This window comes from Ciconia boyciana, chromosome 7 (genome assembly GCF_034638445.1).
Source record: "Ciconia boyciana chromosome 7, ASM3463844v1, whole genome shotgun sequence".
Taxonomy (NCBI): Eukaryota; Metazoa; Chordata; class Aves; order Ciconiiformes; family Ciconiidae; genus Ciconia; species Ciconia boyciana.
Genome location: NC_132940.1, coordinates 42,584,210 through 42,604,026, shown reverse-complemented (window position 1 = coordinate 42,604,026; position 19,817 = coordinate 42,584,210). Strand labels below are relative to the sequence as shown.

At 44.6% G+C, this 19,817-nt stretch overlaps 1 protein-coding gene across 1 annotated transcript in view; it reads left to right on the top strand.

Annotated features, from left to right (window-relative positions):
* The window catches only part of GPC1 (glypican 1), a 216,815-nt gene that overhangs the window by 90,616 nt on the left and 106,382 nt on the right, over positions 1-19,817 (top strand). The window contains exon 2 of the mRNA XM_072867073.1: positions 16,936-17,094. Within this exon, the coding sequence (XP_072723174.1) occupies positions 16,936-17,094 (159 nt within the window). The remainder of the gene's footprint in view (positions 1-16,935; positions 17,095-19,817) is intronic.

The window sequence follows — 19,817 nt, the reverse complement described above, 5'->3', positions numbered from 1 at the left end:
TTTTTAAGGCAAAGCCTCCCCTTTGACAGCCGATCTCAGCCCCACACAGCTGAACAGGGAGAGGACTCCTGCTGGAAAAGGAGCCGCGACCCCTGCTGTGAGGGTCGTTTAGAGGGAGCTAAGAAAGCGTATGGAAAGGGGAGCTCAGGTTGGGTTCGGTGCTGGGTCACAGAGATCGAATAGGCAAGCGCTCTTTGGACTTGGTCTTTCTACTCACTGTGCTCAGGGGCATCCTGGCCTGGTAATTCCTGATACATTGGGGTTTTAGAGAAAATGTATCTACATTTCTTTCCCACTCTCCATTTGGTCGGATGAATATATGAGCATAGTAGAGAGTTTTTCAAAGACAACAGAGATCCATCAGAACTGACATAGTGGTGTGGGTTTGTTGGGTTTTTGTGAGGTTTTTTTGGTGAAGCATCCAGGGAAGAGGGAAGGAGTAGGATATTTCAAAATGACAACAGTCCTGAAAAGTACAGTACTTCTGTTGCATTGCAGGCTGCTCCATTTGGCTTCTCTGAATACAAATCGGCAACAAAAGTGGAATTTGCTAGGAATTAAAGTAAATAATATGAATAAGGGACACATGGAAAATTGCCCATATTAGAGTGTGAGAAGGCTTTGAGATAATTTTCCTGTCCTGAAACTGTTTTACTGGTTTTGTTTTCATGCAAAATCTTGGTAGCTTTGAACTGCCTCAGGAAGTATACGCTAACGTGTTCTCGTGACCCTTGGATACCTTTATTGAAATACCATGTTTCAGGCTGGAAAAAAACAAACCCTAAAATCCATCTAGAAGTCCACATCTTCTGGCAGGCAAAAGCATGAAATCATAATACTTTTAGGACTTGTGAAGGAAGTTCATCTTTGCCAGTATCTTTAATTACAGAGTCTGAAGGGTCATAGCTAGGAACTAGTTGGCGATTTGGCACAGAATATACGAAGACCACCTTGGAGAAACCGTTGGTTCAGGCCAGTAATGTCTAAAGAGCATCTTACTTGCAGCATGCTTCACTTCTGAAAAGTGGCACTTTGTTCAAGCTCCTGATATCAGGCCAATTGTGTATAGTGGTTGTGATTAAAGTAATTGAGCAAAAGGCTTTGCCTGTGTTTGGACAAACCTCCCTCCACTGCTCAGAAGAGGGTTGATGGATATGAAAGCTCTTCCCAATTTGGCTAACCTGCCATTAAACACACAGGTGGGTTACAAGAGTTGAAAGCACTGGGGGTCCAGTCCTTCTGCCTTTGAAGTCAGTGGGATTTTTGCCATTGACTTCAGTGGGAGCAGCTTCAGGCCTCAGGTGGGCAACAATCTGAAGTTACTGCAAGTGCTTTGCATCATGTTGAAAAGGAGCTGGATTTCTAACAGCAGCTCCTCTGCAAGGAGATCTGATCCATTCCCATTTGTTCCTCTTGTCAGGTGCTGCCTCAGAAGTCAGTAGTTCCGTGTCTGCTGGCTTTAGGCAACCACTGATCAAAGTGCAGGTTTTGTTATTTGTGCACCCTAATAAATATCTTATTAAGGCAGATGCAGAACTTTGTAAGCAGAGAGAGGAGCCGGTTTCAGTGAAAGGTCGTGCTGGGATAGAAGCAGGGATGTTTTCTCTGTGTCCCTGGTAAGCCAGGTGATTGCAACGTGCTGCAAGGGAGGTGGGGACTTTGAGGAAATCAAAGATTTTGGCTCACAGGATCTGTGGAGTTTAGAGCATAGCTGCAGTACTGCCGCTCCAGCACTGCTCGCTTACTCGTCACGAATGTGGGGAACCACAGGATCAGAGTGAAAGGGGTCAAAGACGAGGAAGAAGGAGTGAGTGGGTAATCTGCGTCAGTGAGAAGAGCCTGTGAAGGAACAAGAAGAGATGACAGTCAAACTGCCAGTCCACCATGCGGTATGCTCCTTCCTGCAGTAGTGCAGTATGGTCCATAGCTGATGAGCCATATGTGTGTGAGGACATGTAGAATCTGTTGATTACAGGAGACCAGTCACGTACCTTTCGTAAACGTAACAGAGAAGTCTCAGGGTTGAATTTCAGAGACAGGACTGAAAGACAGGTGGAAGACACGGAGTTTGTTTTATTAAATGGTTACGTTCTGTATGCCTAGGGAAGGAGGGTGATCTGGAGTGCTGAGGAAGCTGAGGGAGCCAGTCGTACTCAGAAAGGAGGAGAGGGGAGTATTTCATAGCAGGGGAGAGGTATCTGCTGCCGTCTTCCTCCTCTAGAGAGGCCGAGTGATGGGCATCACAAATCCCAGGGGGGCTCTCGGCAGGAATGGGACAAACATACTCTGCTGATGGTTGGAATTTGAACTAGATCAAAAATAGACAGTGTGTGAAGTGTATTAATTAAGGGGTTTTCAGCTGTCACAGGGAATGAGGATGCAATTAAAGGTGCAGATCTTGTGGCACCCTCTTATTTCTAATGCTGGGTAAGTATAGTTGACTGCCTCTCTCAGATCCTGATGGGTGTGTTGTCCTGATTCCCAGATGAGGTGCAAGAACCTCGCCTACAATCTATACCATTGCCTGACACCCCCGCCAGGGAGGTGGACGGGTCATAACATCATGGGAAATGGAGGATGAAAAAGTCCTCTGAGACCATGTGGTCTCAGCAGATACAGAAAGAGTTGCTCAGTAGGGTATATTTAGAGCTGTTTGCCCAGCCTGTTTCTAAGCATCCCCAGTGACAACACCTGTTCCTGTGAGATTTCCACTTGGATTTTCTCCAGTGCAGGTTCACTGAGGCTCACCGTGACTGGCATTCAAGCTGTGTGAGCCCATATGGTAGGAGAGGAGCAGTCCCTCAGCAGTACCCTGGGAAGCTTGAAGGCTGGAACATGACTTGCTTATAAACACCAAAACCAAGAGAATTGCACAGTGTTTACTTCCATGAGTGCTCAGAGGAGCAAATCCTCTCCAGTTTCCTACCAAATTGGTCAGTAAGGGCCACATAGTTAGCGGGTGGGAGGCAAGCAACCTGCACACAAGTATGATTGCTCTGCAGAACACGGTCTTCTGCTGTGGGAGCCTTTGCTTCTCTGTGGGTACTTGGTTTTATGTCAGTAGCTCAGAAACAAGCCAAGAGGTGGGCAGGGGCAGGGGAAAGAATGCTGCAAGGCATTGCTGGAAAATATATTGATCGTGGTGGTAGTCATAGTGTGATTTACTTACTGGTCAGACTGGTATTAAATTTTTCTAAGATCTTGCAAAAAGAGAAAGTGCTTTTGAATTACCTTCATGACTTATGCTGATAGTGGCCAGACTGGTGAATGTGTGGAGGTAGTATATCACATCTTTAAGAGTGCCAATAACATTTCCCACTTACTTAACTGAATCTGGAAGTGGAGTTGACTTGCAGACTTAATAAAACTGATTTCTGAATCCTGGGGATGGTCCCTTCTTTCTTGCTAAGACAAGAAAGAAAAATTTGGTGACAGTATTATCGTGCCATAATGCACAAAGAATGTGGTTAGTCAAGAGCAAAAGCATCTCAGTGAGCTCAGAGAACAGAGGGATCAAAAGAAGATGCTGTGGCTGCTTGCCACTCTGACTGGGATCCTGGGTTTGGACCTAGTTAAGTACCTGGGACCTGATGTAAGAGATGCACTTCAAAGCACCACAAGATTTCCTGGACGGGAATAACATACCTACTTGGATACACAGTATCGGGAGAACTCCGTTCAGGTTTTAGAAGTTGCATCTTTTACTCACTGGCCCATGATGTCTTTTACGGTGTCTGCAGAAGACTGAATGCTTACATTCAGGGGAAAAGAGGTGAAGAAAAATAATTGTGCAGTTTGCATTTAAACTGAATTTGCTACTTCTTAGCAACACTCAAGTGAGAAAGACCCAATAACCAAAATGTCAAGAACGGACCTTTTTCAAGTTATAAATTCCTGAAATTGCAGAGCTTTTACTTCAGCCATCTTTATGCATTTAGCTGAGTGCTTAATGAATTACAGTTTCTATAAGATATTCCCTAACCATAATGATATTCTATGGAGACCAGTTACAGCATCGTTATCATCTCTTACTCTATGAACATGTTATGTCAGGTTAATAATGGTTGCAGTGGGAAAGCATGATCCAGCCCTCTGAAGCCACAATCTTGCTAACATTCCCGTAAATGATTGAAGCTACATGAGTAATCTTACTGAGTTCATTTGCCTTTTAATTTCTAACTACCACCTTGAAAAGCAGATTCAAGTAGTATATCTAGGAATTCTGCTTTGTACTGTTTTTAAGACGTGGCCGGAGTTCAGATCCTCACTGCAACATAAATACTGTGGTTGCTACAATTTGTAGCAGAGATAAGTACTTTCAGTCTAAAATGAGACTTTTTCTTTTACAGTTTTCACAAATCGTAGTGGTCAAGGTGGTGGTGTATCTGCTTTCCTCCCAATCAGAAGAGATGGTGTTGCTTTTCTAGTCCTCTGAAGAGTGCATTGGGATTGCAGGGAGCTTGGTGGCAGGTGCCCTCAGGAATGCTGCATGGTACATTGCAAGCACTCTCATCTTTGTCACTTCTGCCAAGCTGTCTGAGGGGAAGCTCACTAGTGCTGGGGTGGGGAGCTCCAAGGAAGGCATGAACATTGCAAGGTGTTAGAAGCTCAGAGGTGGCCCAATTTCCCATATGCCAACATCAAGGTCCAGGAATACAGGGTTTGAAGCATGGTGGTGTTACACAGCAACATCTGTTTCACTAAAAAATCAAATTGCCTGGATAAACTAGTCTGTTCTTTAAAAACCTGTGCACCAAAGATGTTGGTATGAACATTCAGACCATTCACAGTGATCCAGTTCCAGACTAAAGCTTGTAAGCCTTCAAGCACACAGTTTTACATTGTTTTTTCCAAGCTGGGTAACTACTCCACCACTCTGAGCTAGGACTGCACTTCAGTTACCTTCTGATGTGTGCTGCTTGTGGCATGCAGTGACAACCAGGCATAGTGCCCAGAGACTGCTGTACCTTGCTAGCGTGTGGTCCATATGTGTGAAAGTAAATCTCATTCATATCCAGGGATGCTGAATCTCTAGGATGCTTCAGCCAGAGCTAGTTGGAAAAGAGCAAATGCATTCTTCTGATGTTCTTACGAGTGCAAACAGCAGTCTGTTTCTCTTGAGTAGTTGAAAATGTTGTGGAAGGCTCTATTTAATATTGTCTGGGATAAAATGTCCCATCAAGATGTTTCTCCTGTCCCTTTCCCTTCCTCATGCTTCCTCTCAGTGGTCCCAACCATGCCTGTGTACATGCTGAAATGTGAGCCCTAATGGAAGAGCCAGGTAGGTGGGGAGGAAGCAGCCAGGCGGGCTTAGGGGCGAGTCCAGCAGAAAGTAGTCTGTTCTAATCCCTGAAAAATGTTATTTCAAAGAAAGAAAGATGTAAAGAAATCTAACAGCTCTATCCTGTGAAACGTAAACCTATCTTTGGCACTAGATGACCATGCAGAGTTTACTCTGAATGTAAAGGCCGCTTAATGCATAGCAATTAACACCAGAGATAGTAATACCTATGAATACATCCAAAGGAAAGTTAAGTTGTAATTGTTGTGGGAATCACCACTTCAATTTTTTAAGACTTCTATATTTGAAAATCCCCACTAAATTGATATTTTTGGTCCCATTAAGCACACAGAGACGTGCACAGAAACCAAACATCAAAGAGCGCACAGAAGTGGGTTTTGTTTCTGAGTGCTGCCACAGCCTCAGAAGTAAGAGGGGAATTGAAAGTGAGGAAAAAAAAAATCTTTAAAAGGTCTAAAAAAATAATCCTTGCTCTAAAATTTCTACTGCCAAATTTCATCACAGACTAATTCCTTGCAGCTGAGCTGCAAACCTCTATGAAAATAGGGGTTTACAGTGGAAACACTGACTAACTATAGCTATGCAGTCCCATGAATAATGATGCTCTAATTATGCCTTATGATTTACCAAGACCTGGTTTCTGTATAGCTCATGAGCTTTTGCTGGTTTTGGGAGCAAGGTCTTTTTTTCTTGTCTGTGGTTTGCTTCCTTTTGTTCGTATTATGTTGGCACATACTTTTTGAAAAGCTTTTCTCTGAAGGGAGCTGGGCAGACAGCTATGATTAAGTATGAAATGATTGGGTGAGCTGTTTGTCAAAGTTATAAATAGGATACCACACAAACCGAACACTAATCTCGCTGAAAGACAGATACTGGCAACATTTCTTAGTCATCTGTTCCTGATGCTCAGGGGAGAACAGCCACACTTCCATTAAGTTTTCAAACAGAAGTTGCCTAAAATAAATTTCTCTGGTAAAATTTTGGGCATATGCACTATAAGCCACACTGAGATCTAGAAGGGCATTGGAGTTTTAAATGTTCAACCCAGTTTAAACCTGGTCCTCTGGGTCACCCCTCTGTGCTGGGGTGAAAGGTGATGGTTTGACTCTTGTGGAAACAGAAATCTGTTCATGTGACAATTTTGGCAGGACCAGAGTGGTGCCCTCATCTCCTCATACCCCTGGATTAATTTTAAGGGTAGAAGAGGAGCTTCTTATGGATATCCATTGCATCTTTGGGTTTACAGGCACCTTTCTGTAATCTGCTTTTGGAAGGTCAGATGGAGGCATAAAAAGAGCGATGGCAGAGGTTTCACCTACATGCTTCTGCAACCAGAAGTGAAAGGCAGCATACTGAATTCCTTCTGCTGCAGATCTCTCACATGCAGTGGCCAGAGGCTTCTGCAGACTCCAGCCTTGATGTTGGCACTCGTCCGTCCAAGTTCTGCATCAGCTGCATCAGTTTTGTCGAACTGGAAGTCTGCAATTTCCTGTTCCCACAAAATGACCCCATACTTGTCATTTCCTTTCATGGTGGCTTAAATTGTAGGAAAGGGCTCCACAGTTGTTCAGCACTTTTGCTGCCGGCCAAAACATTCATGAGATAAATAAAGCAAAGCAATAGCTGAAGAAGAACTGAGCATTTCTGGGGCTGACAAAAGCTTCAAGTTGCAAAGTGAAAAAGCCCACAACAACCAGAACTTGCCCCTCCAATCCTGCACCTTCCCACATCCCTGCCAACACATACAGCAAAGAGTTTTAGATGAGGTATAAGCACTCCTAATTTATGGCACAAGCCAACAACTCTGCATAGGTAAAGTCCTCTTAAATTTTTACAAAGATCTAAAAAAGGATGATCTTGAATTTGTGGCGTTCAGACAATTCGTCACACGCATCTTTTTATTTTTAATTTTGAAAAGTGTACACACATTTATGGAATTTAAGATTAATGAGTGTCATTAAACCTAATTTCTTACATTTTTAGGCATAGGCATTTTGTTTTTGCCAACTCTCAGAATCAGATTCAGATCCAAGAACTTAGTTTGTTTAATAACTATTTAAAGACAAGGGTTTTTGCAAACTCAGGAGTAATTTTCATTCTTACCAGCAGAGTGGTTGAGGTTTTATAGTTTGTTTATTTTCCCTTGGGAGATTTTTGTTGCTAGAAGGCACAATCCTTCTTGGATGCACACATCCTCCTGCAGGAAGGGAATGAGCCGCCCCTGCAGTCCCCAGTGCTACCAATAGTGTCCATAGATGTGCTCAGCAGGAGGAGGCAGCGTGCAGTCCTCACTTGGGCGAGCTAGCAACCAGCAGTGTGGCTCATCAAGGTGGGCAGCTGTGGCAGCCCACTTGTGCATCATGCCCAACCTCCTCCTCTGATGTGGTATGTCGTGCTCATCACAACATCCTGCGAGGGTGGCAGAGGGATAAGAAATAGGGGGTGCCTTGCAGGAGCCCAGTGTTGAGTTTGTGTCTGAAACCCAGAAAGATAATTTTCATGGTATTCACACCAGCATCTACTTCTTGAGCAGCTTTGCTGGGGTTAGAAGGAAATGTTCTCTAAATGCTAATTTCTCCATGAGAAGTTAATCCAGGTTTGTTCTTTGCACTGAAATGATTGGGACTGGCCACGAGCACTCCCCATTCTTGAGCAACAATCTTACAAGCTTGCTGAAGCTCCTTAGTCTCTTTATCCCAAAACAGCCCAAAGTGCAGTATCACCATTTTCCTTGCAGGGCTTCAGCAGGGGGACTGGAAAAGCCTTTTGTTTTTGACCAAACCCTTCCTCAAGTTCCTGTCGTGAATTGTATGAATTATTGCCCCAAAGTTTTTTTTCTTTTTTTTTAAATGGAGAATAAACCAAAAGCCTTCACCTTTTAAACCTCTTAATGGGAACTGCATCTTTAATCCTCAGTTTACTACCAAGATTCCTTTTCCAGTCTTATCATTCTGGCAGCAAGCTGCCAGGGCACGGGGAAGAGCTGACAGTTTCTCCAGTAGATATTTTTCTGAGAAGAAATTGAAAAAAAAGATTCTGCTTAGTGAATTGCTTTGCCTCTTATGTAATAACATATTTATGTTGTTATGAAGCCTCCAATGAAGCTGCATCTGATAAGAGTGATAGGTTTCCAGTTGGATCTTATTTTAGATTGCAGCAAAGTGAGGATAAAAAGTCTTTGTTCCAAGAAGAAGCGGGGGGGAGAACCAAAACATCTGGTGAGAAGCTGACATGCTCAGGACAACTCTGAAAGAGGTTGATAGTGATGGATTACGACACACAACTTCAGTACGTCCCCACAAGTGTTATGTGAAGAGACAAGATAATTCTTCCCTTGTCCAAGATTCTTTTTAAGAGTTTTCTGTTTTTCAGAGAAGGGAAGAGGAAACAGTGTAACAGTGAAGTCCCTGTGTGTTTCTCCATGATCCTTGCAACTGGTCTAGTCTGAACTGAAGGCTTCTTTCAAGATTGATTTATTTGGAGAGTGCTAACTGTAGACTATGTCCTGGCTCCTCTTTGAAGCCTTTCATAATGAATCATCTTCTTTCCTGGAGCAGAGACCTGCTCAGGAGCTCCCCAGTGGTGGGTCCAGTGCCCAGAAGAGGATCTGTCTGCAGAGCGTTGGGTTTTGGTGTGTTCAGTCTGTTCGACTAGATAGAGGTCCTTCATTGCTTGTGGTACGTGTGGATTTGGCCCTCATTCTTTCATTCCTCTCAAACCGCTAAAAAAGATATTTTCTACTGCAAATTATAAAGCGTTTCCTACTTTGTCCTTAAACACAGGCTTGGATCATTGCACCCTGTGCTGATTCCTGCTGCATGTGTGCAGCTCGGAGTCAGAGGCAGAGTCAGGCCCACGTAGCTAAGGGCAGATCCAGGTCCTGAGTGAGAAACTGGGGGAGCAGAGTGACGGGAAGGGGTGTTCTGTTTCATTCAGAAAGACGCTCCCAAAACCCAAAGGAGCAATGCGTGCGTGAAGTGCTTTCATGCAGATCTTTTCAGTAAGAATCAAGTCTGTTGTCAGCATTTGTGACATTTTCTCTGTTCCCTTCCTTTGGGCAGTTTGCCACTGTAACATACGCAGATGACATTCGGATTTTCAGATCGTCATTTCTTAAGGCACTCTTATCTACTCTGTACTTAATAGTTTTCCAGGACATGGAGGTGGCTCTTTCTCCTCTGTTAATTAACTTTTTTTGCCCATGTTTGCCTGCCTTATAAATTCCTCTGACATCAGGGTCTAGGATTAAATAAATTGATACCACACTTCCAGTGTGTGAGCGTGACACTGAGCTGACAGCCTTGGAGCCTGAAGTATTTCAACATACGAACAGAGCAAATACAGAGGAAATTCCTGCTCAGCCTCCCCTGCACCCTCCCGCCTGGCTCCTGACTTCAATGGCCTGTGTCGGTAGGAAACAGGGCAGTCCCAAAGCCCTTGCACCCATCTGTGGTTTTCTGCTCCAAGAATGCCAGTTGTGATATTTCTCAGAAATACCTGTATCTGTTCACTGTGTCAGGGTTTCACCGTAATGCAACTACAGAACAGTGCTAACCTGGTAGGGAGCCAACTCCATGCAGTAGCCAGATTAAGTCGTCTTACTTGGTTAACAGTGTTTTGATAGCTTATTAAATCCTGGTAGGAGTAGAAAGGTGAGGAGTGGAAAGAGCAGATCTTATGAATTATCTGCTCTTGGTTGTTTGCTTCTGTTGGTGTAATCCTGGTCTGAATGATGAGCTGTGGGAACAAGCATTTAATGTTTTGCTATTGTCTTGTCTTAAACACGTGCATTGCTTCAACAGAATAAGCATATTCTCTAGCTGTTTTTTCCAGTTTGCTGCTTTTATCACTGACGTGGAACGTAGTGCTTGTTTTCTTTATCTGGAACAAAAACATTAGTTCATCTCAGAAAGCACAAGCTATTTGATCAGCCGTCAAATGGTAAGGCGTTATAAAACCTACTGACATGGGACAAATTCAGACCTGTGGTGTGCAGCTTGAAAAGACTTCATGCCCTTGTTATCAGTCCCTCGAGATACCCAGCTACTCCCTCAGCAGCAGCAAAGAGAAATAGAAGTTGGTTGTGCTAGAGCCAAATCCCTCTCACCTTCCTGAGGCCGGGAGGCAGCAGCGATGTGTGCGGGGAGGCTGGCGTGGATGCAGCAGGTGAGATGGCGCCTGCCTCTTCCCCGCAGTCCTCAACATGTGAGCTGTGACAGTGCTCTGCGGTGGCCTTGGGCTGACTGAGGTTAACCTGGGTCTTGCTACGTAGCACGCGCTGAGGTCCATGAGGTGTTCCTGCAGGGTGCTGGTGAAGCAGACAGCTTCTCTCTGGCTCTCCTCTCCCTCTTGCTGTGTTAGCTCCCAGTCTGGCTTGTTCAAGATGCCCACCCAGTCCATGGCAGGGCTGGTTCCTAGCTACAGCCTGCCACTGCTGCTTCTTATCCTGAGGGTGCTTCTTGGTATGAAAGTGCAGGAAAATCATGATGTGACATGAGTGCAGCCCTCCCTCATGACCGTATTCTGCCCCTGATTTCTTGACCAGCCTATAGCCCTGCCCCACCATACATATCCTCAACCCATGGTATCGCTAAGACCAGGGAGAACATGGCTCAGTGCATTTTGATCAAAGTGTGAACGTTTGCCATATAGTACTTAATATTCAGGCCTGCTGTGACTCCCCTGACATTATGTGCAAACCGAAGCCAAAAAAGACGATACTCTTAATACATAATCAGAAAATAGAAGATATCATATTTTGCTGACAGCTGACTGCAAATCAAAGAAACAGGCTGCACAGTGCTTAGCTAACACCTGCCTTTGCAATATGGGAAAATTCCTGATTTGCACTCTCCTTAATAGAGCAGTCTGGTAGCTGGTTCAGTTTGATGTTAGCAGACACTATGAGAGACCAGCTGTATGCCCAGACACCTTACACAAATATTATGGGGCGTAGGTGTTTGGAAGCGGCTTGTCAGCTGATGTTTCTCAGTGCATCTAGAATGAAAAGGGCATGAAGAGCTCTTCCTAGGGCAGTCAGCCAGGAAGCATCATGGTACTAGTGCTAGAGGCTGTGCTGTCAGTTATTTATCAGCATGTGCTAAATCATGTTCTCTTTAAACATACATATTTCAAGAGAGATGGGGACAGGAACACCTGAAGCAGGAAAAGCTGGGAGGCATGAGGAAGGGGATTTACTTTCATTGCCCTACCTCTTTGCAAGGTATTTTTAACATCTGTACCACCTCTAGGCTCGCCTTTGCACCAGCTGCAGACACTCTGACATGGTTAAAAAAAAAAAAAAGAGGAAAAAAAAAATTGTCTGAACTACACTGGTTTGTCCTCAGTTCCTGCCTGTGATGATCATTAGCCTGGATGTGATTTAGGTGTGAAGAGGGAGAGGCCAACAGATGGTAGTGCCTACCAGGGACAGTAGGAGAGGACTGGAGCTCCCTGGCTGCCAGGTGCTCTCATGCTCACTGCCCGTACCTGGCCAGGGGCTGTGTCCTGGTGTCCCTTGCCATGCCTGGCAGGAAGGTCTCAGCACTGTGGGACTTCAGCAGGCCTGATTGTCTGAGACATGTCCACCCAGAAACCCCTGAGGAGAGGGTTTGGGCTGTAGGTGTCCTGGTATGGCAGGCTGGACTGAGACAGCCGGGGGTCCATTTTGGTCTAGGAGCATGAGATGAGTTTATGGAAAAGTTTGGAGAGTGAGTGGGAGGAGGGTTACAAGTATGAGGGAAGAATCATGACGGATTTATCACAGCCTGAAATAAATTAACCTCTGGGAGGAATGATTTTGTAGTAATTTGCATTTAGATACTCTGACACATCCAAATAACCCCAAACCTTCTGCAAACATTGTAATGAATTCAATCTCCAACATCCTGTGAGAGGGATAGAAATAGCACTATTTACATGTTTAAAGGAGCCAAGGACTCTTCTCTCAGTATTGCATTTTACACCCCTGGGACCGGCCTTCTCTCTTGTTTTCGTGTCTACAGAGCCTCGTGGTGGGGTGAAACGCAGCAGCAGTGGACAGCTAGAGAGCTTTTCTGAACTCAGTTAGCTGAGATCCTGCCGCGGTGCGTTACACCACACACTGTGGCTGCAGCGGTTCCCGGCATAGCCCGTGGCATGTGGGCCCAGAGCCGAGGGGAGCCTGCGTGGGCCAGGGCAGTGAGGCCGGAAGCACACAGGGGAAGAAGCAGGGAGCTGAGGCCCCTCTCAGCTCATGTCAGTGGTGGCTGTGGGCAGGGCTGTTCCCCCCGCAAGGACCCTGGCACAAAGCAGCCCAGCTCCATCCCTGAGGGGAAAGTGGTCAAGTGGTTTAATAGTCAGCACTCTCAAACGCAGTAATGAATTTGATAGCCAAAATGATCTGCTAGCCCAGCCATCTGAGAGGGTATTTGAAGGACAATCCAAGCCCGTAGCCAGGCAGTGTGATATTTTCTTGTCATCGGCCTCCTGCCTATTCCTTTCCACTCCAGGGCAGTTAATCATAAATGAGATATTTGTTCGAAGGTGTTTTCATGCATGCTGTGCCCTGTCTCCGTTTCTAAGAGACCGTGAAGTCGGTGGGTTACATCCCACCCTGACTTCGGCAGCCTTTGCAGGAGAGCCAGCTCTTCCAGGGAGACCCAGATTGAGCCACACATTTTGGCTGCCAAAGGCTTGGGCAAGCCAATAGTTTTCTGAAGGGAAGCCGAGCATCCCAAAGTGCATCTTCTCTTACTTGCAAATGTGTCTTAGATCCAGAGTGCTTAGGGCAGCACGGAGCTGGTATTAGCTGAGCCATTGAATGCACCCTGGGCACCTTCCATGCTCCACTGCCAGACCTGCTCAGCTGGGAGGTTGCAGGTTAATGGCTGGGGAGAGATGGCTGGGTTTCAGTTACAGACTTATATGGGATGGTGTAATTCTCTTTGGGCCTGACCCAGAGTTGGCTTGAGTCACTGGGAGTGTATCTGTTATCTTCAAGAAGATTTGGAGCAGTCCTCTGCTTGCTGCTGGTTTGGCTTCTGCCATGCTCACTTGCTTTCTGTAAAGCTCTTCCAGGGGCCAGGAGCATGCGCTCTTGAGCAAGCGGTTAGCAACATGTCAGCTGTGTACAAGGGGAAATTTCTCTGACGCAGCAGTGGAGAGGAGAACACACACTGTCTTGCAGATTTACTCCTTGTAAAACACCTCTAGCTCTCCATAGATATCTGCAGATAATCTCCTGCCAAGTGAACCTGGAGATATTTATAGTGCAGCTTCAGCAATGACATAACGGCAAATTAGCAAACAAATGAACTTTGAAATACAAGGAGAGCAAAAATACGGTCTAGAGTGCATTTATTTTGGAGTCAATAAAAATAGGTTAAATAATAATAGTGAATGTTTCCAGGGTGGGTCAGGTTAAAAAGCAAAGAAAGCAAAGCATTTTCGTAGTGCTGTAAGACTGTTTTATGTGCACTGAGTTTGAATTACAAAGACAAATGATAAAAACTTTGCTTCCCACTGAGATAAAGTGCTGTGGTGCCGAGTACCACACAAATGCCTGCAGAAAGCTAAGATAAATGTTGCTTCAAAAAGGATTGAAACTGCTCTGAGTTCAAGCATTTAAAAAAGTTTATATTCAGTTCACAAAGTTGTGTAAAATTAAGCAATTTTAGCTACGGGTGTGACCTTTCCCTTGCTTTCTGCCTTTTTTTCCTCTGTTTCTTTCCCGCTCTGTTCCATGGTGCCGGCTGCCTGGAGGTTATTTGAAGCTCTGCTAGCACAGCAAGGTGTTGGACTGATGCCATCCTGCTGAAACACGCTCTCTGCTTTGCCTGGGGTGGGACCATGGAGGTTTTTGTCTGGTCATGTCATGTTTTAATTAGCGTGCCTCACACTTCTGCTGCTCCTCGCTGTTCGTCAGGGAGCTCAGGCGCAGCATGGGGCTCTTCCTCCCTGTCCAGCTTCCTCCTGGAGGCAGGCCCTGTTCTTCCCCAGAGGCAATCCCCACACTTTCCCCCTTTCTTTCGTTTGTAAAGCATGTGCAGGGGAACCCGTCTGACCCGCAGATGAACATGTAGGTGTCTCCTTGCTGGGGCAGCCACGTTTGCTCTCCCTAATTCCAGGCAGGGCTCCTGCCCGAATCCTGCCTCTGGGGGCAGGAGACCATTGCGCAGCCAGGTCCTGCTTACTGGCAGCAGGACAGAACATGGGAGTTCCCCAGGCGGTCGGTTCCCACTGCTTTATATTGGTTTACCAAAACAGAAGATTTGTAAAGGGTTGTTCTTGGCTTAGCCTGAACCTGCAAGCCTTGGTGGGTAACAGTGCATGGAGAAGTGGCGGGAATGCTCGTGCTTTTGTGTGCTATCGAGTGCAAGGGCTCGCAGGTCCAGGACCTCATCTGCAAAATTCATCAGCACTTGAGCTGGTGGTGGTAAAGGCAGTCTTTGGGAACCATTGGGATCCTTTGGGATCCATTTCCTTGTTTATAGGCCTTTCAGAGAGGCCGGGCACTGAAAAGGCCTCACTTTATCCTGTGGGCACCAAAGGCAGCATGGAAGGATGCATACCACAGTAAAACAACTGTCAACAAAACTTCGATCCTCGTCAGAAATCCTGTGGTGGCAGAAATTGGATGGAAGAGGCTGGACAAGAAGAAAGTTTTTAATTTGCCATGACAGGAAACAAAGCTGTGTCTTGTCAAAAAATTATAGCTCCCTTTTTCTGCCTGTCTGTCACTTTTCAGCAATCCTCACGATGACTTTCTTGTACAAATGCAGCTTTACAGAAATGAGCTCAGGGAATGAATTGCAACAATCTAGTTTACGAAGGAAGGAGAGGCTTAGGCAAGCACTGTAACTTAAATTGCATTTGGTATGGGAAGCATTGAGCCACATGATGTTTATATTTGACTCTTAGTTTGTATATTGAAGCAAGTTGCTGCTTTTCCTATTGCTTTGACGGTGTGGTGCAGTAATGTTTGGGTACTCCTGAGGACTAGGAGGGGGGTCCCGTGGGATGGGAAGCCATGGGACATGCTGCCCTCCCTGACGCTCTTCTCAGCCGGGAGCACGACACAAGCCTGATGATGGGAGTTATTCTCCTACGAAGCTGGTGAGCAGCAATTTCCATCACATAGGCAGGAAGGCTTCTCTGGTGCAAATGCACATGATAACCTGTTTTCTAAGGGCAGGCTCACCCCAGCGCCCTGCAGAGGTTGCTCCAGAGCCATCTGTGAGCAGGGACCCGAGGGCCAGCAAAATGCATACTCATCCTGAATGGCTTCTGCCTAAAATACATCAACTACAGAGCACTCCTGTCAAAACTGCTCTTAGTCAGGCTACTAATGACATGGCATTCACAAGGGTAGGACACATACCCAGTTTCAAAGACCCTTTACCCTAAGGCACCCATTTGCTAAGGGCTCTACGCTGGAAATAGCTAAGAACTTTAATGGGAAACTCTGGAGGACTGTACACGTTCAGGATTTGAAGCTGTCGAGACACACAAGATAAAACACAATTTTAAATAATGTTTCAGCTCAGCTCTGACGTTAAGACAGCAGTCCTGTAAAACTGCCAGCAAAATCATTGGCAATCCCAATCAAATTATGTTAAGCACGGTATCTTCTTTGTAATTGGTTTATCTCAGTGGACGCTTGGAATAAGGGTTTTTTTTATTCTTTAAAAAAAAATAGCTCTGATGTTTGATTTCATTCAAATGAATTTTCATTGCTGGGTAAGGAGAAACGCAGGGTGTGTTTGCAGGTGGATGTGTCTTTGTTTGTAAGGACTCATAAGAACTTAAGCAATTATTTTTAAAATGTTGCTGACTCTGCCTATGCATACTCTTACTTCTCCACAATAAAGAGATTGCAGAGGGCAGGAGGAGCTCCCATACTGAAGAATTTTCAATTCAAGTCCTCTTGAATCCTCTGCCTAGTCCTCTTACCTTTCCTGTCCTTTCCTATAGCAAAGGGTATATTCAGTCAGTGATTGTCATAGCAACCCTTTTTTGGGTGGTCTTGTCTCTTTCTGGGAGATAAATTTTTCATTGAAAAAATAGGCAGATTTCAAAATGTGTGGAGGGGAATTAGTCACTCAAATTCCACTGGCATTCAGCACGTCTCTGTCTTTTGAAAACTTCTCACTAGTCTCACCTCTCTGGCTATAGAAACACCTTCTCAGGATAGGTTCTTTTGGGGAGTTGATTGGGGGCAGGGAGTGCGTTGGAGTTTTTTTCTTGATGAAGTTGTTTCAAAAAGTTGTTCTAATATACATGTTAAGTCTAATGAGGATGACTAATGTGTCATTTAATCAGTGACTTCCATGTCTTCTGGGATTCTAGGCAGAGCTGGATTCTAGGGCAGACTTTGAGCAGGAGGCACTTGTATTTCCCTCTCCTTGGCCCGTGTATGAATTTTATCTACTTCACTTTTCCTTCCCTCACAGTCAGCAGTGAGAAAATTTGTACCTGCATTCACACCAACCGCTGTACTAATGCAGGATAACTCAAATTAGGGGGTAAACATGTAAAGCCTGATGCAGATCCAGGTTACTAAGGAGCTGGAATATTTTTATCCTGAGGTTGTCTGGGGTGAAATCCTTCCTTTTCCAGACCTGGCCATTCAACTACATTTTCTCTCATTTTAGGGGAGCACCTGCGAATCTGCCCACAAGGCTATACCTGCTGCACCAGTGAGATGGAGGAGAACTTTGCAAACAAAAGCCGAAGTGAATTTGAAGCCATGATGAAAGAGGCCGGTCGCTCTGTGCAGATGACCCTAACAGCACAGCACAGAAGCTTTGACAGTAAGTAAACCCTGCTCGGTTCCCCCCTGCTCAGGATCCAGTCACTTCTTAACTTTCCAAACACTGTTGCAGCCAGAGATTCGTGTTCGACACGCCTTCCTCTGCATCTTGCTCAATAATTTGCGTGAAATGTTGACCTTCAATAGGAATTGTACCTCTGGCAGTGTTTTTGCAAGACCAAGTCATTTTGAGACCTCCATTTCAGTGAAGCTATTAAAGGAGGCTGGCAGGCACTTGTACCAACAAATTGTGTACCTTGGCACCGACACAGCTTTTACAAGCATGGCGTAATCAGGTCTTACCACAGCAGCATAACATTTGAGGTAGTGACGTAAAACTTGGCACTATGCCTTGAGCTGTAAATTGAAGAATATGGTAAAGGTGACTGGATAGCCCTCAGTAGGTGGGGAGGGTTTAAGGAGGTATGGATTTTTCTTGTCCTTTCCATATAGATTGCAAATGAAAAGGAAGTTAGTTCACAATTAGACACAACTTTCAGCTTCATACAAACATCAGAAAATGTTGTACAGCAGTAAAGGTCTTAGAGACTGTGGTGCATAAGATCTTGTGGACAAACATACTCTCCAAAGTACAGTATCCCTCCTAACGTGCTAAGCAAAGGCTAAGGATGGCTCTCTTACTTTTATTATTCCCTGAAGAATCCATTTTGCAGTGCACGGTAAGCCTCAAGGTCTGAAGGCCACTGGAAATAAATGGTTTATTGGCAAAATTGAGATGACCTATGATTCAGAAACTGTATCCATTATCAGATTTTGAAGAAGGTCAGACATTTAGAATCATGGTCCTCCTAACTTTATCAACAGTCATCATATGGAGTTACCGTGAAAAGAATAGTAGTTGGGGAAAGAAGCTATAATAGCCAGAAAGGTGGAACTGGAAATTTCAAGCAGTAAATAATAGATCTAAAGAAATAAGCCTGACCTTCAGGGAGCTGATAACCCAGATTAAGTGCTTTTACACTAAATAGAGAGAAAAGGCAGTGCTCTGCAAAATGCATTGTAACTGTGTGGCCAGGGCTGACCACAGCAGAGGCATTCCTTTAAAAGCTCAAAATTAATTTATTTTCACCTGCCTTAAAAAGTGATAATGAGGATTTTCAAAAGAGCCTGACAATGCTGGTTGCTCAGACTGATGTGTGAGTGGGACCTGACATAGCTGCCACTGAGCACACTCGCTGACCTCTGAAATCCAGCCCTTCACAGGGGTAAATGCAGAACATCCACCAGCGTTGGCACCCTCTCCCTCCACTGCCTGTTGCAGCATTGGCTGGTATATCTACTCTTTATTTTTGCCACAGAGACTCAAAAGAGCATAGTTCTACATCTGTCATGTAAGAGAGTGCAAAATTTGATGGAAGCTTTGAGGACTATATTGACGAGCAGAAATTGCCTAGTGAAGAACTGGTTTAGTATGAGTGATGTTTTGGTGCATTAATAATAGTAAGCAAAACCAAGTGCATGAAAGGGGGATGCTTGCATTAAGATGCCAATTAGAGCTGTAAGGGTTTTCCTTTTTTTTTTCAAAAATAAAGCTTTATTTCTGTGGTGCATACCCGAGTTTCTTTTAAGTATCGAACAAAGTAAGTGTTCAATAAGCCAAGTATTAATTTAACAGACCATAATGCACAGATCATTGGTGTTTTGCAGTGGGAATAACCTCACTTGAGCCCACAAGGCCAAGAAGATGTCTCCCGCCCCCATTATACCTTTTTAGTTTGCTTAACTACCCTTTCAATCAATATAGAGTTTATAATTTATGCAATATGTGATTTAAAAAAAAAAAAAGTCATCATATTGTGTCTAAGTTTCAAGCATGACTTTACCTGTAAGCAGTAGTATTATTTTTTCTTTAGCTACTGCATAGATACTTTAAAATTGAGGGAGTTCTGGTGATGGGGCAGTGGAATCACCTCAGCTCCTGCACAATGCCATAGAAACCACACTGTCTTCCAGTTAATGTTATTAATCTCACACTTAATGACTTTTTGCAGGTAGCGCTATTTAAAGCTGTTCAATAAAAGAGTTTTTTAATGTCAGATTGATGAGTTTTAGTCTTTCTGTCACCGGATGCCTGGTTTTGCTGGATTTCCTTAGCAGCAGCTGAGAGTGCAGGTTTTGGGGTTGCAGAGGTAATCGATGCACAGCTTGTCGTCATATTAGCCGATTTTGTTTGGCCTTAGGAGGATGTAGTGGGGGAGGCTCCACTGGACAGGGATGTCCAACCCTTTTTTGTAGTATTTGCAGCCTGGAGATCAGATTATTCATATATTCCCTGCTAGCAGGTGTGGCACATTGAACCTGAGGCCTGGAGCTGTCCTTTTTAGATTCATCACAACAAATCTTTCTTCTGTCATCTCACCACTGATCATGGCAATAGTCTCTACTTGTAAATTGCTGTGAAGCTCCAGCTAGAAAATAGCAAGGCCACAGCAATCTGCCCCTGAAGTAATATTCTCCATGCTAGGGTTCAACATTTTGCTTTGGAGAATAATTCATCGTTGCAGGTTGTGGTCTGTAAAGTCCTGAATTGTCAAAGCACGTCCACTCTGAGCTATGGCTTTGTCCTGTTGCAAGGAATTATAATCTCTTGTTTCAGTCTCACTGGCTGCTTTTGGGGCAAACACTTTGTGGCCAAGAGCAGAGTGTCCTTTATCTCATACAAAGTATTTTTAGAGAAAATATACTTACGATATACAAATAACA